Genomic DNA, 17,352 nt, shown 5'->3' on the forward strand with positions numbered 1-17,352 from the left:
AGACAAAGTCTCTGCAGAACTATCCAGATAGGTTTCCTGCTGACCTCTCCCTAAAGCAGTCACAGTAGATTGATGACTGGATTAATTCTTCACCACACATACCAAAGCAAGGCACCAGTGTTTCTTAACAGATAATAATAGTTAGTCGAGATAATTATGGCGAGATGGAATAAACCCTAAGGTTTAACAAATTCCTCCATCAAATGTCACAAGCTCAGAGAACGTGCTGAGTGCAGGTTTAAGCTCTGACAATGTTCTTGTTATGCAAAATTATTCCATTAGTAAACCTGATTTTTGGAAACTTCCTTATTTTGAACAAAGAAGATGTTTATCATCTAAGCAATGAACTGACCCTTCAGTGAGGATGATGTTGCACTCTCCCTACCCTGATAAGAGTGACTGTGCATTAAACCTGTTCAACTGGACCTGGCTCTGGGCCAGTGAGTGACCACACTGTGTGAAGAGTCCTATATATTGTGAGAGTTTGCAGCTCCAAGTCAGAACTCATCGCAGGTACAGCTGCTGTGCTGAGGCTGCTGTGTGTTCTCCATTTGCAAACGATGAAATAAAAGATTTTGCTCTTTGCCACTTGCCAGAGTTTCAAGCCTGATCTGTTACCACACAGATTTTTTGTCCACAACTACTTTTCAGTTTTGTGCGATAAGTTGTAGTTTTTACTCTCCTTGTTTCTAATAGATTCATTTTCGTCTCTACTAAAACAGCATTGATGGAAGTGGTCTTAATTGCTGCAGTGCATACTCATAATGCCTTGCTTTGTAGTCAACTAGCAATTGATTACTATATTGTTATGTTGACTTTGCTGCTGCTCCTTCTTAAATATACATCCATATTTAAATGCTGTCCATGAATTGTGAATCTGTGGATTTGCTCGGCCCGGTCTCAAGGCTCTGTCTCTGCTCCACAGTGCTCTCTGTCCAGAGTGCCTTGATCTCAAATTCTGCCAGCCCACTGCCAACCAGAACCCTCATGACTAAATTATTAGTTAATCATTAGATTGTAGTTTGAATAATTTCAGGTGTTGTTTGGAAATATTACCTCTAGTTTCAAGAAAATAATCTTTGTCACAGTGTACAAGTTGTGACGAATGAAGCTGTAAAATGAGAACTAATAGAAGTATCAATCATTTTGTGCCCCTCATATTTTCTTTGCAATAATATTTCTTAAGTGTTGCTGCTGATTTTGTGTGTGAGAATGCGTGTAATTTACGTTAGCGCGTGGTTCTGTGCCTTTGTCTGAACCCGTGTGGTAAACTACTTGTGAGTGAATGGTGCTCAGTGACAGGACAGTGGGTAGGATTAGCACAGGAACAGTGTGAACAGTGTGGTGCTGCTGAAAGGCCAGTGCTTCAGTTTTGTCATTGTGCTGTTCAGGCTCTCATTTTTACTGGCAGCTTCTCTAAACACACAGCTGGGGCTCAGCTAATTGCTCACTCTTTGTTTTTGATGACTCCTGTTTACAGGTCCTCACCCGATATGAACATGGAGCATAACCAAACATTTCTGTACTTTGCATATGGTAGTAACCTTCTAAAGGAGCGTCTCCAGCTCAAGAATCCCTCTGCAACAGTGTACTGCGTGGCAAAGCTCAAGGTATAGTGCTAAAGAAGTACCATCAGCATCTAGCTCTATATGCTGGAAAGTATATCTGATCAATGACTTTCATGTCTTTTTTTAGGATTATAAATTGGTGTTTGGCAACTCCAAAGGTCTAGCCAGTGACCGCTGGCATGGTGGTGTGGCCACCATAGAGGACAGCCCAGGGGACGAGGTGTGGGGTGTGGTGTGGCGGATGAGCGTATCTGATCTAGAGTCACTGGACAAGTAAAACCTTATTTCATTTGCTTTATTTTTCAATTTTATCTGGACATGTTTGTATGTTTTCGTATGAAACTTAAAAACATGCACTCTTGTGTGTGCACACATTCAGTCAAGAGAATGTGATGTTAGGTGCTTACCGACCTGTGGAATTATCAGTGAAGACCAAAGGTCAAGACATCAGCTGTCGTACCTACATAATGAACAGCTGTGTGTATGCCCGACCGTCACCACAATATCTACAGGTAAGGTCTCTTTTAATCAAGTTATGTTGACTGTCATGTAAATTCTGAAGGAGTTTCTATGCGCTTTAATTTACTGGATATTGTCATTTTAACTCATGAAAAAGAAAGTTGGCCTTTAGGTTCAGTGTTAAAATTCCTCATTTATTTATATTAACTGCCCAGGTTTCATTTCTAACTTTGGGATTGGTCACTGGAGCTTCATGTAGCAAAGATAAATTCTTTAGGTACACAACGTATGTAAAATGCTACTTAAAACATATATGATTCTTCTTCATTATTAATGGCTCTAGAAGTCAATATTCCGTCATTTGGAAAATATGAAATAATTGACATTAAAAACTATGTGAAAGGAACCACAAATAGCTCTATAGAAAATAACAACTGATGGAAAACTGTCGCTCCTGATCTCCAGACCATTGAAACAAATAATCCGTCCATTTGTTGTCTCCTGTTTGTCCAAGATTAGGTCACAGGGGCAACAGATCCAAAAGGTATATCCAGCCAAATCTCATTAAGGGGCTTTTCAAGGCATTGCCACTCCAGAAGAGACATCTACTCCCACCCAGCCTTGGGGTCTCAAAGGGAAGAGCTTAAATGCTCTAACCACTTCAACAGACTCATGTAGATCAGGAGCAGAAGCTCCACTATTCAGATCTCACGACTTTAGGTGAGGGCTGGAATGTGGAAGGAAGAGTGAATTAATAGCTCTTTCTGTACCACAACAAACCAGAGGAGCCCACATTACTGCAGATGAAGATCTCATTCATCCGTTCATCTCACTCCATCCTAAAGTCCATCATTGTTCACTTGAGCCAGATACTGACTCAAGGACTGTATCAGGATGGATCCTGGTTTTTTTAAGTAATCATCAGTCCACTTGATGACCTCTCACACTTCTGGTGTCCACCAAAGGGTCCCCAGGTTGCTGTTCCATCAGACACCAATAATCTTCTGGGTACAGCTCTTCTAAACTGCATCATAAATAAAGTTACTGAATATAGTTTATTTGGATTCTCCAACCTCCCCTGGAACTTGAGAGAAAAGTGAAAGAACTCCTGGTACTCTGGCTTTTCCCAAATGCTTTCAGTTCACCCTAAACACTCATTTGGGTTCATCACGTCCTGCAGACTCACCATGAATGGATTGAACTGATGGTGATCAGGAGATAGCTCTGCTCTGCCCCTCTTCAACATTGCACAGACAAATTTCAGGACCTCTGAAGGCCACGTCCATCCACTAGCATTTCTCTATCATGTTTTTTTTATATTTTCAACAATCTACCCTAAGTTTGGTAGATATTTGGTTAAATGGATGTTTTTTCATGTGTAGGACAATTGTTAGAAACCTAAATGTGGATCAGAAACAAAACAACCCACTAAAAACCACACATTAAAAGAAAAGCTGGGCTTCACTGGTCCTTTTCTCTTTTTTTCATCTATGTCACAATACATAAAGAGGTGGCCAAATAATATTTTATTTGATAAATTAATATAACTTATTTATATATTATTTGTTATTTATTGTAAAGGCTCTAAAATCCACTTAGAAACAATACACCTGTGTTTTAGCTCTATTTATTTTACTTCATTGACAATCAGAACAATCAGGCCTCAGTTGAACTCTGACCTGACAGCATGTTGCCAGACTCTTCTTAAAGCATGATGTTGCCAGACTCTTCTTAAAGCATGATGTTGCCAGACTCTTCTCAAAGCATGATGTTGCCAGACTCTTCTTAAAGCATGATGTTGCCAGACTCTTCTCAAAGCATGATGTTGCCAGACTCTTCTCAAAGCATGATGTTGCCAGACTCTTCTCAAAGCATGATGTTGCCAGACTCTTCTTAAAGCATGATGTTGCCAGACTCTTCTCAAAGCATGATGTTGCCAGACTCTTCTCAAAGCATGATGTTGCCAGACTCTTCTCAAAGCATGATGTTGCCAGACTCTTCTTAAAGCATGATGTTGCCAGACTCTTCTTAAAGCATGATGTTGCCAGACTCTTCTTAAAGCATGATGTTGCCAGACTCTTCTTAAAGCATGATGTTGCCAGACTCTTCTTAAAGCATGATGTTGCCAGACTCTTCTTAGAGCATGATGTTGCCAGACTCTTCTTAAAGCATGATGTTGCCAGATTCTTCTTAAAGCATGATGTTGCCAGACTCTTCTCAAAGCATGATGTTGCCAGACTCTTCTCAAAGCATGATGTTGCCAGACTCTTCTCAAAGCATGATGTTGCCAGATTCTTCTTAAAGCATGATGTTGCCAGACTCTTCTTAAAGCATGATGTTGCCAGACTCTTCTTAAAGCATGATGTTGCCAGACTCTTCTCAAAGCATGATGTTGCCAGACTCTTCTTAAAGCATGATGTTGCCAGACTCTTCTCAAAGCATGATGTTGCCAGACTCTTCTCAAAGCATGATGTTGCCAGACTCTTCTCAAAGCATGATGTTGCCAGACTCTTCTTAAAGCATGATGTTGCCAGACTCTTCTCAAAGCATGATGTTGCCAGACTCTTCTTAAAGCATGATGTTGCCAGACTCTTCTTAAAGCATGATGTTGCCAGACTCTTCTTAAAGCATGATGTTGCCAGACTCTTCTTAAAGCATGATGTTGCCAGACTCTTCTTAAAGCATGATGTTGCCAGACTCTTCTTAAAGCATGATGTTGCCAGACTCTTCTTAGAGCATGATGTTGCCAGACTCTTCTTAAAGCATGATGTTGCCAGATTCTTCTTAAAGCATGATGTTGCCAGACTCTTCTCAAAGCATGATGTTGCCAGACTCTTCTCAAAGCATGATGTTGCCAGACTCTTCTCAAAGCATGATGTTGCCAGATTCTTCTTAAAGCATGATGTTGCCAGACTCTTCTTAAAGCATGATGTTGCCAGACTCTTCTCAAAGCATGATGTTGCCAGACTTTTCTTAAAGCATGATGTTGCCAGACTCTTCTCAAAGCATGATGTTGCCAGACTCTTCTTAAAGCATGATGTTGCCAGACTCTTCTCAAAGCATGATGTTGCCAGACTCTTCTTAAAGCATGATGTTGCCAGACTCTTCTCAAAGCATGATGTTGCCAGACTCTTCTCAAAGCATGATGTTGCCAGACTCTTCTTAAAGCATGATGTTGCCAGACTCTTCTTAAAGCATGATGTTGCCAGACTCTTCTTAAAGCATGATGTTGCCAGACTCTTCTTAAAGCATGATGTTGCCAGACTCTTCTTAAAGCATGATGTTGCCAGACTCTTCTCAAGCATGATGTTGCCAGACTCTTCTTAAAGCATGATGTTGCCAGACTCTTCTTAAAGCATGATGTTGCCAGACTCTTCTTAAAGCATGATGTTGCCAGACTCTTCTTAAAGCATGATGTTGCCAGACTCTTCTCAAAGCATGATGTTGCCAGACTCTTCTCAAAGCATGATGTTGCCAGACTCTTCTTAAAGCATGATGTTGCCAGACTCTTCTTAAAGCATGATGTTGCCAGACTCTTCTCAAAGCATGATGTTGCCAGACTCTTCTTAAAGCATGATGTTGCCAGATTCTTCTTAAAGCATGATGTTGCCAGACTCTTCTTAAAGCATGATGTTGCCAGACTCTTCTCAAAGCATGATGTTGCCAGACTCTTCTCAAAGCATGATGTTGCCAGACTCTTCTTAAAGCATGATGTTGCCAGACTCTTCTCAAAGCATGATGTTGCCAGACTCTTCTCAAAGCATGATGTTGCCAGACTCTTCTCAAAGCATGATGTTGCCAGACTCTTCTTAAAGCATGATGTTGCCAGACTCTTCTTAAAGCATGATGTTGCCAGACTCTTCTTAAAGCATGATGTTGCCAGACTCTTCTCAAAGCATGATGTTGCCAGACTCTTCTTAAAGCATGATGTTGCCAGACTCTTCTCAAAGCATGATGTTGCCAGACTCTTCTTAAAGCATGATGTTGCCAGACTCTTCTCAAAGCATGATGTTGCCAGACTCTTCTTAAAGCATGATGTTGCCAGACTCTTCTTAAAGCATGATGTTGCCAGACTCTTCTCAAAGCATGATGTTGCCAGACTCTTCTCAAAGCATGATGTTGCCAGACTCTTCTCAAAGCATGATGTTGCCAGACTCTTCTTAAAGCATGATGTTGCCAACTCTTCTCAAAGCATGATGTTGCCAGACTCTTCTTAAAGCATGATGTTGCCAGACTCTTCTCAAAGCATGATGTTGCCAGACTCTTCTTAAAGCATGATGTTGCCAGACTCTTCTTAAAGCATGATGTTGCCAGACTCTTCTCAAAGCATGATGTTGCCAGACTCTTCTCAAAGCATGATGTTGCCAGACTCTTCTCAAAGCATGATGTTGCCAGATTCTTCTTAAAGCATGATGTTGCCAGACTCTTCTCAAAGCATGATGTTGCCAGACTCTTCTTAAAGCATGATGTTTGCCAGACTCTTCTTAAAGCATGATGTTGCCAGACTCTTCTTAAAGCATGATGTTTGCCAGACTCTTCTTAAAGCATGATGTTGCCAGACTCTTCTCAAAGCATGATGTTGCCAGACTCTTCTCAAAGCATGATGTTGCCAGACTCTTCTTAAAGCATGATGTTGCCAGACTCTTCTTAAAGCATGATGTTGCCAGACTCTTCTCAAAGCATGATGTTGCCAGACTCTTCTTAAAGCATGATGTTGCCAGACTCTTCTTAAAGCATGATGTTGCCAGACTCTTCTCAAAGCATGATGTTGCCAGACTCTTCTTAAAGCATGATGTTGCCAGACTCTTTCAAAGCATGATGTTGCCAGACTCTTCTCAAAGCATGATGTTTGCCAGACTCTTCTTAAAGCATGATGTTGCCAGACTCTTCTCAAAGCATGATGTTGCCAGACTCTTCTCAAAGCATGATGTTGCCAGACTTTTCTTAAAGCATGATGTTGCCAGACTCTTCTTAAAGCATGATGTTGCCAGACTCTTCTCAAAGCATGATGTTGCCAGACTCTTCTTAAAGCATGATGTTGCCAGACTCTTCTTAAAGCATGATGTTTGCCAGACTCTTCTTAAAGCATGATGTTGCCAGACTCTTCTCAAAGCATGATGTTGCCAGACTCTTCTCAAAGCATGATGTTGCCAACTCTTCTCAAAGCATGATGTTGCCAGACTCTTCTTAAAGCATGATGTTGCCAGACTCTTCTTAAAGCATGATGTTGCCAGACTCTTCTCAAAGCATGATGTTGCCAGACTCTTCTTAAAGCATGATGTTGCCAGACTCTTCTCAAAGCATGATGTTGCCAGACTCTTCTTAAAGCATGATGTTGCCAGACTCTTCTCAAAGCATGATGTTGCCAGACTCTTCTTAAAGCATGATGTTGCCAGACTCTTCTCAAAGCATGATGTTGCCAGACTCTTCTCAAAGCATGATGTTGCCAACTCTTCTCAAAGCATGATGTTGCCAGACTCTTCTCAAAGCATGATGTTGCCAGACTCTTCTTAAAGCATGATGTTGCCAGACTCTTCTCAAAGCATGATGTTGCCAGACTCTTCTCAAAGCATGATGTTGCCAGACTCTTCTTAAAGCATGATGTTGCCAGACTCTTCTTAAAGCATGATGTTGCCAGACTCTTCTTAAAGCATGATGTTGCCAGACTCTTCTCAAAGCATGATGTTGCCAGATCTTCTTAAGCATGATGTTGCCAGACTCTTCTCAAGCATGATGTTGCCAGATTCTTCTTAAAGCATGATGTTGCCAGACTCTTCTCAAAGCATGATGTTGCCAGACTCTTCTCAAAGCATGATGTTGCCAGACTCTTCTCAAAGCATGATGTTGCCAGACTCTTCTTAAAGCATGATGTTGCCAGACTCTTCTTAAAGCATGATGTTGCCAGACTCTTCTTAAAGCATGATGTTGCCAGACTCTTCTCAAAGCATGATGTTGCCAGACTCTTCTTAAAGCATGATGTTGCCAGACTCTTCTCAAAGCATGATGTTGCCAGACTCTTCTCAAAGCATGATGTTGCCAGACTCTTCTTAAAGCATGATGTTGCCAGACTCTTCTCAAAGCATGATGTTGCCAGACTCTTCTCAAAGCATGATGTTGCCAGACTCTTCTCAAAGCATGATGTTGCCAGACTCTTCTTAAAGCATGATGTTGCCAGACTCTTCTTAAAGCATGATGTTGCCAGACTCTTCTTAAAGCATGATGTTGCCAGACTCTTCTTAAAGCATGATGTTGCCAGACTCTTCTTAAAGCATGATGTTGCCAGACTCTTCTTAAAGCATGATGTTGCCAGACTCTTCTTAAAGCATGATGTTGCCAGACTCTTCTCAAAGCATGATGTTGCCAGACTCTTCTCAAAGCATGATGTTGCCAGACTCTTCTCAAAGCATGATGTTGCCAGACTCTTCTTAAAGCATGATGTTGCCAGACTCTTCTCAAAGCATGATGTTGCCAGACTCTTCTTAAAGCATGATGTTGCCAGACTCTTCTTAAAGCATGATGTTGCCAGACTCTTCTTAAAGCATGATGTTGCCAGACTCTTCTTAAAGCATGATGTTGCCAGACTCTTCTTAAAGCATGATGTTGCCAGACTCTTCTCAAAGCATGATGTTGCCAGACTCTTCTTAAAGCATGATGTTGCCAGACTCTTCTCAAAGCATGATGTTGCCAGACTCTTCTCAAAGCATGATGTTGCCAGACTCTTCTCAAAGCATGATGTTGCCAGACTCTTCTTAAAGCATGATGTTGCCAGACTCTTCTTAAAGCATGATGTTGCCAGACTCTTCTTAAAGCATGATGTTGCCAGACTCTTCTTAAAGCATGATGTTGCCAGACTCTTCTCAAAGCATGATGTTGCCAGACTCTTCTTAAAGCATGATGTTGCCAGACTCTTCTTAAAGCATGATGTTGCCAGACTCTTCTCAAAGCATGATGTTGCCAGACTCTTCTCAAAGCATGATGTTGCCAGACTCTTCTCAAAGCATGATGTTGCCAGACTCTTCTTAAAGCATGATGTTGCCAGACTCTTCTCAAAGCATGATGTTGCCAGACTCTTCTTAAAGCATGATGTTGCCAACTCTTCTCAAAGCATGATGTTGCCAGACTCTTCTTAAAGCATGATGTTGCCAGACTCTTCTTAAAGCATGATGTTGCCAGACTCTTCTTAAAGCATGATGTTGCCAGACTCTTCTTAAAGCATGATGTTGCCAGACTCTTCTTAAAGCATGATGTTGCCAGACTCTTCTTAAAGCATGATGTTGCCAGACTCTTCTCAAAGCATGATGTTGCCAGACTCTTCTTAAAGCATGATGTTGCCAGACTCTTCTTAAAGCATGATGTTGCCAGACTCTTCTTAAAGCATGATGTTGCCAGACTCTTCTTAAAGCATGATGTTGCCAGACTCTTCTTAAAGCATGATGTTGCCAGACTCTTCTTAAAGCATGATGTTGCCATCACCCCTTTGTGTTTTATAATGCTTCAGCAGCTTTTGATCTCTATTATTTTATGCTTGTTGTTATTCATATAAATAAGATAGCTGTCCTATTTGCATTCTCAGAGCTATATATTTAGTTGATCCACAATTTTTTTCTTGAACAATGGAAGAAATTTAGAACTTATAAAGTTAAAACCACAGTTAAAAACAAAATCAAAAGATATGAAGAAATATGAAGACTAATATAAAGCTGCTGTCGTTTAGAAATAAGCTGCCACCAGTTTAAAGAGTGACTGTTTTTTGTCATTAACATTAGGTGATTGTAATGGGAGCAGAACAAAATGGCTTGCCAAAGGAGTACCAGGAGAAACTCAGAGCCATTGAGACCAACATGTATGACGGTCTCCTACCAATGATGGCTGAACTGGAACAAGCCAGAACAAAAGACAGAGCCAACCAATGAGATGATGCCTGGTAATACAAAAAGAGCTTGTCATAAATTAAAATGGAAACGTTAGACTCTCTACTGAATATTATAGTCTGAAATATTTTGAAAGAAATGAAAGACAGGTAACAAAGAACAAGAACTAGAGTCCTCTGTTTTTCTCTTTTGAAAATTTTGGATGACAAATGAAAGAATGAATTAATATGTTTCACCTTCAATATTGAAATTCAAAAATACTTTATGGATCCCAAAAGGAAATTCAGGAGTTATTGTAGGCAGTGATCATTGTCAGCAGTAAAATCTCCTGTAGCAGTCTGTATTACAGTGAATCTGATGAAGCCTCTGACTGAAGATGATCTGCTTTCCCAAGACAAGATGATGGTCAGGGTTGTCCATAACTTCCTTGACCTCATGAATAATCCTTCTTTGCCTCATCATCTCCAGAGGCTCCACAGTTGTCCCCAGAACAGAACAAGAGCAGAACCAGAACAGAACCAGAGCAGAACCAGAGCAGAACCAGAACAGAACCAGAGCAGAACCAGAACAGAACCAGAACAGAACCAGAGTAGAACCAGAACAGAACCAGAGCAGAACCAGAACAGAACCAGAGCAGAACCTGAGCAGAACCAGAACAGAACCAGAGCAGAACCAGAACAGAACCAGAACAGAACCTGAGCAGAACCAGAACAGAACCAGAACAGAACCAGAGCAGAACCAGAACAGAACCAGAACAGAACCAGAGCAGAACCAGAACAGAACCAGAACAGAACCTGAGCAGAACCAGAACAGAACCAGAGCAGAACCAGAACAGAACCAGAACAGAACCAGAACAGAACCAGAACAGAACCAGAGCAGAACCAGAACAGAACCAGAACAGAACCAGAACAGAACCAGAGCAGAACCAGAGCAGAACCAGAACAGAACCAGAACAGAACCAGAGCAGAAGCAGAACAGAACCAGAACAGAACCAGAACAGAACCAGAGCAGAACCAGAACAGAACCAGAAGAGAACCAGAACAGAACCAGAGAAGAACCAGAACAGAACCAGAACAGAACCTGAGCAGAACCAGAACAGAACCAGAGCAGAACCAGAGCAGAACCAGAAGAGAACCAGAGCAGAACCAGAGCAGAACCAGAAGAGAACCAGAACAGAACCAGAACAGAACCAGAGCAGAACCAGAACAGAACCAGAGCAGAACCAGAGCAGAACCAGAGCAGAACCAGAACAGAACCAGAGCAGAACCAGAGCAGAACCAGAGCAGAACCAGAACAGAACCAGAGCAGAACCAGAGCAGAACCAGAACAGAACCAGAGCAGAACCAGAGCAGAACCAGAAGAGAACCAGAACAGAACCAGAACAGAACCAGAGCAGAACCAGATCAGAACCAGAACAGAACCTGAGCAGAACCAGAGCAGAACCAGAACAGAACCAGAACAGAACCAGAGCAGAACCAGAAGAGAACCAGAACAGAACCAGAGCAGAACCAGAACAGAACCAGAGCAGAATCAGAGCAGAACCAGAGCAGAACCAGAACAGAACCAGAACAGAACCAGAACAGAACCAGAGCAGAACCAGAACAGAACCAGAACAGAACCAGAAAAGAACCAGAACAGAACCAGAGAAGAACCAGAACAGAACCAGAACAGAACCTGAGCAGAACCAGAACAGAACCAGAACAGAACCAGAACAGAACCAGAGCAGAACCAGAGCAGAACCTGAGCAGAACCAGAGCAGAACCAGAACAGAACCAGAACAGAACCAGAGCAGAACCAGAAGAGAACCAGAACAGAACCAGAGCAGAACCAGAAGAGAACCAGAACAGAACCAGAGCAGAACCAGAGCAGAACCAAAGCAGAACCAGAACAGAACCAGAACAGAACCAGAGCAGAAGCAGAACAGAACCAGAACAGAACCAGAACAGAACCAGAGCAGAACCAGAACAGAACCAGAACAGAACCAGAGCAGAACCAGAGCAGAACCAGAGCAGAACCAGAAGAGAACCAGAACAGAACCAGAGAAGAACCAGAACAGAACCAGAGCAGAACCAGAACAGAACCAGAACAGAACCAGAGCAGAACCAGAGCAGAACCAGAAGAGAACCAGAGCAGAACCAGAGCAGAACCAGAGCAGAACCAGAACAGAACCAGAACAGAACCAGAGCAGAACCAGAACAAACCAGAACAGAACCAGAACAGAACCAGAACAGAACCATAACAGAACCATAACAGAACCAGAGCAGAACCAGAGCAGAACCAGAACAGAACCAGAACAGAACCAGAGCAGAACCAGAAGAGAACCAGAACAGAACCAGAGCAGAACCAGAACAGAACCAGAGCAGAATCAGAGCAGAACCAGAGCAGAACCAGAACAGAACCAGAACAGAACCAGAGCAGAACCAGAAGAGAACCAGAACAGAACCAGAGCAGAACCAGAACAGAACCAGAACAGAACCAGAGCAGAACCAGAACAGAACCAGAGCAGAATCAGAGCAGAACCAGAGCAGAACCAGAACAGAACCAGAGCAGAACCAGAGCAGAACCAGAAGAGAACCAGAACAGAACCAGAGAAGAACCAGAACAGAACCAGAACAGAACCTGAGCAGAACCAGAACAGAACCAGAGCAGAACCAGAACAGAACCAGAACAGAACCAGAGCAGAACCAGAGCAGAACCAGAGCAGAACCAGAAGAGAACCAGAACAGAACCAGAACAGAACCTGAGCAGAACCAGAGCAGAACCAGAGCAGAACCAGAGCAGAACCAGAACAGAACCAGAGAAGAACCAGAACAGAACCAGAACAGAACCTGAGCAGAACCAGAACAGAACCAGAGCAGAACCAGAACAGAACCAGAGCAGAACCAGAGCAGAACCAGAGCAGAACCAGAGCAGAACCAGAACAGAACCAGAGCAGAACCAGAGCAGAACCAGAAGAGAACCAGAACAGAACCAGAGCAGAACCAGAACAGAACCAGAACAGAACCAGAGCAGAACCAGAACAGAACCAGAGCAGAACCAGAGCAGAACCAGAACAGAACCAGAACAGAACCTGAGCAGAACCAGAGCAGAACCAGAACAGAACCAGAACAGAACCAGAGCAGAACCAGAAGAGAACCAGAACAGAACCAGAGCAGAACCAGAACAGAACCAGAGCAGAATCAGAGCAGAACCAGAACAGAACCAGAACAGAACCAGAGCAGAACCAGAGCAGAACCAGAAGAGAACCAGAACAGAACCAGAGCAGAACCAGAGCAGAACCAGAACAGAACCAGAACAGAACCAGTGCAGAACCAGAGCAGAACCAGAACAGAACCAGAACAGAACCAGAACAGAACCAGAGCAGAACCAGAGCAGAACCAGAACAGAACCAGAACAGAACCAGAACAGAACCAGAGCAGAACAGAACCAGAACAGAACCAGAACAGAACCAGAACAGAACCAGAGCAGAACCAGAACAGAACCAGAACAGAACCAGAGCAGAACCAGAACAGAACCAGAAGAGAACCAGAACAGAACCAGAACAGAACCAGAGCAGAACCAGAACAGAACCAGAACAGAACCAGAGCAGAACCAGAGCAGAACCAGAACAGAACCAGAACAGAACCAGAGCAGAACCAGAACAGAACCAGAACAGAACCAGAGCAGAACCAGAGCAGAACCAGAAGAGAACCAGAACAGAACCAGAACAGAACCAGAGCAGAACCAGAGCAGAACCAGAAGAGAACCAGAACAGAACCAGAACAGAACCAGAGCAGAACCAGAACAGAACCAGAAGAGAACCAGAACAGAACCAGAGCAGAACCAGAACAGAACCAGAACAGAACCAGAGCAGAACCTGAGCAGAACCAGAGCAGAACCAGAACAGAACCAGAGCAGAACCAGAGCAGAACCAGAACAGAACCAGAACAGAACCAGAGCAGAACCAGAACAGAACCAGAACAGAACCAGAGCAGAACCAGAACAGAACCAGAGCAGAACCAGAACAGAACCAGAACAGAACCAGAACAGAACCAGAACAGAACCAGAAGAGAACCAGAACAGAACCAGAACAGAACCAGAGCAGAACCAGAACAGAACCAGAACAGAACCAGAGCAGAACCAGAACAGAACCAGAACAGAACCAGAGCAGAACCAGAGCAGAACCAGAAGACCAGAACAGAACCAGAACAGAACCAGAGCAAACCAGAACAGAACCAGAAGAGAACCAGAACAGAACCAGAACAGAACCAGCAGAACCAGAACAGAACCAGAACAGAACCAGAAGAGAACCAGAACAGAACCAGAACAGAACCAGAGCAGAACCAGAACAGAACCAGAAGAGAACCAGAACAGAACCAGAGCAGAACCAGAACAGAACCAGAACAGAACCAGCAGAACCTGAGCAGAACCAGAGCAGAGAACAGAACCAGCAGAACCAGAGCAGAGAAACAGAACCAGAACAGAACCAGAGCAGAACCAGAACAGAACCAGAACAGAACCAGAGCAGAACCAGAACAGAACCAGAGCAACCAGAACAGAACCAGAACAGAACCAGAGCAGACCAGAACAGAACCAGAACAGAACCAGAGCAGAACCAGAACAGAACCAGAGCAGAACCAGAACAGAACCAGAGCAGAACAAGAGAACCAGAACAGAACCAGAGCAGAACCAGAACAGAACCAGAACAGAACCAGAGCAGAACCAGAACAGAACCAGCCTTCTTCATTAGGTTGTTGAGCCTTTTTACGTCCTTGGTTCTGATGCTGATAGAAGAGCTGCAGCATTTTGCTGCAGCTCTTCTTAGCTTCCTCCAGTCTGCTGTGGCTCTTATTGCAGATGCTTCTCTGTTGCATCTCTAGAGAACAAACTAACCTGTCCAGATCACTACAAGAAAATTGACAAAAAACAGAAATATGAAATACAGCGGTCCCAATTCAAACCTCAGACTGAAAATCTTTTTACCTGCAAGTCACTTAAAGTAGCTCTTTTAAATACCAGATCACTTTGTTCTAAAGCTCTATTAATTAATGATTTAATCACTGAGTATATTATTGATGTTATGTTTCTGACAGAAACATGGTTGAATGACGATAATGACCAAATTGTACTCATTGAATCAGCGCCTCCTGACTACAATTTTTTAAGTGAGAATAGAAAACAAAAAAGGAGGAGGCGTGGCTTCTATATTTAAGAAAACCATAAATTGTAGTAAAATTTCTTTGGGTTATTTCACATCTTTTGAGTATCTTGGAATTCAGGTTAAAGGCTTCAAATGAACTTTGACACTAACTTTATACAAAACTCCAGCATATGTGGAAAATGTCTTTACTGACTTGAATGATCTATCAATCATATGCATTGATTATGATTGTTTAATAATTGTTGGTGATTTCAACATTCATGTGGACAAACCCCAAGACAGAGGGGCAAAAAAGCTTCTAATATTTTAGAAAATTTTGGTTTAACACAACATGTCACACAAGCAACACACACTCAAGGACACACACTGGACCTGGTTATCAGTGAGGGTGTGAATATTTCCAATGTCTCTGTAACTGATGTCGCCCTGTCGGATCACTTTGCTGTTATCTTTGAAAGTTATTTATTCTTTGACCCACTTGGACAAACAGCTACTGTCACAAAACGTTCTTTTACAGAAAACAGCAGAAACATTTAATCAAATCTACTCTTCCTCCTCACCCTTAAGCTGTCATAATGTAGATAAGTTGGTAGATGATTTTCAGTCTAAAGTTTCATATATCATTGATTCTATTGCTTCAATTAAAGTAAATGTTGTGTTTGGTAGGAAGAAATCTCCATAGAGAAAAGCACAAACAGTTCGACCTGCAAGACAACTCTGTCTCAGAGCAGAACCAAAATGGCGTAAAACTCAACTTCACGTTGAAGTTCTATAGAGCTCTAGATCTCTATAGATCTAGAGCTCTAGATCTAGAGCTCTAGATCTAGAGCTGTAGCTTCAGTTATTACAACTAAAAACTAGCGATCAGACCAAAACCTGGGAGTAGTGATGGACTCGGACTTGAACCTTCAGAGCCACATAAAGACAGTTACAAAGTCGGCCTTCTATCACCTGAAGTACATCTCCAGGATTAGAGGACTAATGTCTCAGCCAGATCTAGAGAAACTCATCCATGCGTTTATCTTTAGTCGCATTGATTATTGCAACAGCGTCTTCACAGGCCTGTCCAACAAATCAATCCTCCAGCTGATCCAGAAGCTGCTGCTCCTGTTCTCACTAAAACCAGGAAGATAGAGACATAACAGCAGTTTTAAAGTCCCTCCACTGGCTCCCTGTAGCTCAAAGAATAGATTTTAAAATACTGTTGTTAGTTTATAAATCACTGAACGGTTTAGCATCACAATACATCACAGATCTGCTGTTGTTGTATCAACCTTCCAGACTCTCAGGTTCTGGTTCTGGTTCTGCTCTGCATCCCCAGAACCAGAACCAAGAGAGGAGAAGCAGCTTTCAGCATCTATGCACCAAAAATTTGGAACAAACTTCCAGAAAACTGTAAAACAGCAGAAACCCTGACTTCCTTTAAATCTCGACTAAAAACACACCTGATTAGAGTTTTATTTGAAATGTAATATGGAACAATGTATTGTTTATTCCATGATGCATGACTTTGTGTTTTTGTGTTTATGATGTAAAGCACTTTGAAATGCCTTGCTGCTGAAATGTGCTATACAAATAAAATTTGATTGATTGATTGATTGAAGTAGATTATAATTTTGAGGCCCTCATTGTTCATTTAAAAGGGTTAAAGTTCGCTGAACTTAGAAGAAACCTTTGATAACTGCCTAGGATCTGCTGAGATGTAACTGTGATCAAACACAAAGAAAATCTCAAACTTATGGCATCTGATGGTCAAACAGTAATCAAACATTAAAGATTATTATTTGTACACTTTCCTTTTCCTTGAACATTTTATTAGTGTAAAATGTTTTCATTTATTTGCACTGAAAGCATCAAGTCAAATGTACTGATATTTTCCATACCAATAAACAAATGTAAAAAAAGATGTATCTGTAATCTGTGTTCAAATTCAAGCTTTCGTCGAAGGTCCTTGATGGTTTGGGGGCCCTATGTAGTATCTTGATATGCTTAAGCCTTGGGCCGGTTCTGTGTAAATGTATATTTGCTATATTTCATCATCTTAGAATTTGTTACTAAATGTAACAGTTATGCTTTCGTCCAGTAGATGGTGCTCACATGCTGTGGTAAATTAGTAATGCTTCTTCAGTAATTCAAAGGTTTACTAGCGTTAATGTTTTGTAAAGTCAGACATTTGCAGTATGATGAAAAGAATATTTCACAGCTAAAGGGGTTTAATGAATATATAAGGTCAACACATCGTGAAGGCACTCAAGATAGAGATTGTCAAAGATTAAAAGATGTCATAATGTAAGGTAAAGATAATCCAATAAGG

At 42.0% G+C, this 17,352-nt stretch overlaps 1 protein-coding gene across 1 annotated transcript; it reads left to right on the plus strand.

Moving 5' to 3' along the window:
- Positions 1-1,493: 1,493 nt before the first annotated feature.
- On the plus strand, positions 1,494-16,636 carry ggctb (gamma-glutamylcyclotransferase b). The gene is made up of 5 exons (XM_055023150.1): positions 1,494-1,610; positions 1,696-1,841; positions 1,948-2,080; positions 9,794-9,951; positions 16,360-16,636. Exons 1-4 carry the CDS (start codon positions 1,494-1,496, stop codon positions 9,938-9,940), a joined length of 543 nt encoding a protein of 180 aa, XP_054879125.1. The 3' UTR covers positions 9,941-9,951; positions 16,360-16,636.
- Positions 16,637-17,352: the final 716 nt, after the last annotated feature.

Source organism: Poeciliopsis prolifica, unplaced genomic scaffold (assembly GCF_027474105.1).
Source record: "Poeciliopsis prolifica strain line A6 unplaced genomic scaffold, Auburn_PproV2 SCAFFOLD096, whole genome shotgun sequence".
Lineage (NCBI taxonomy): Eukaryota > Metazoa > Chordata > Actinopteri > Cyprinodontiformes > Poeciliidae > Poeciliopsis > Poeciliopsis prolifica.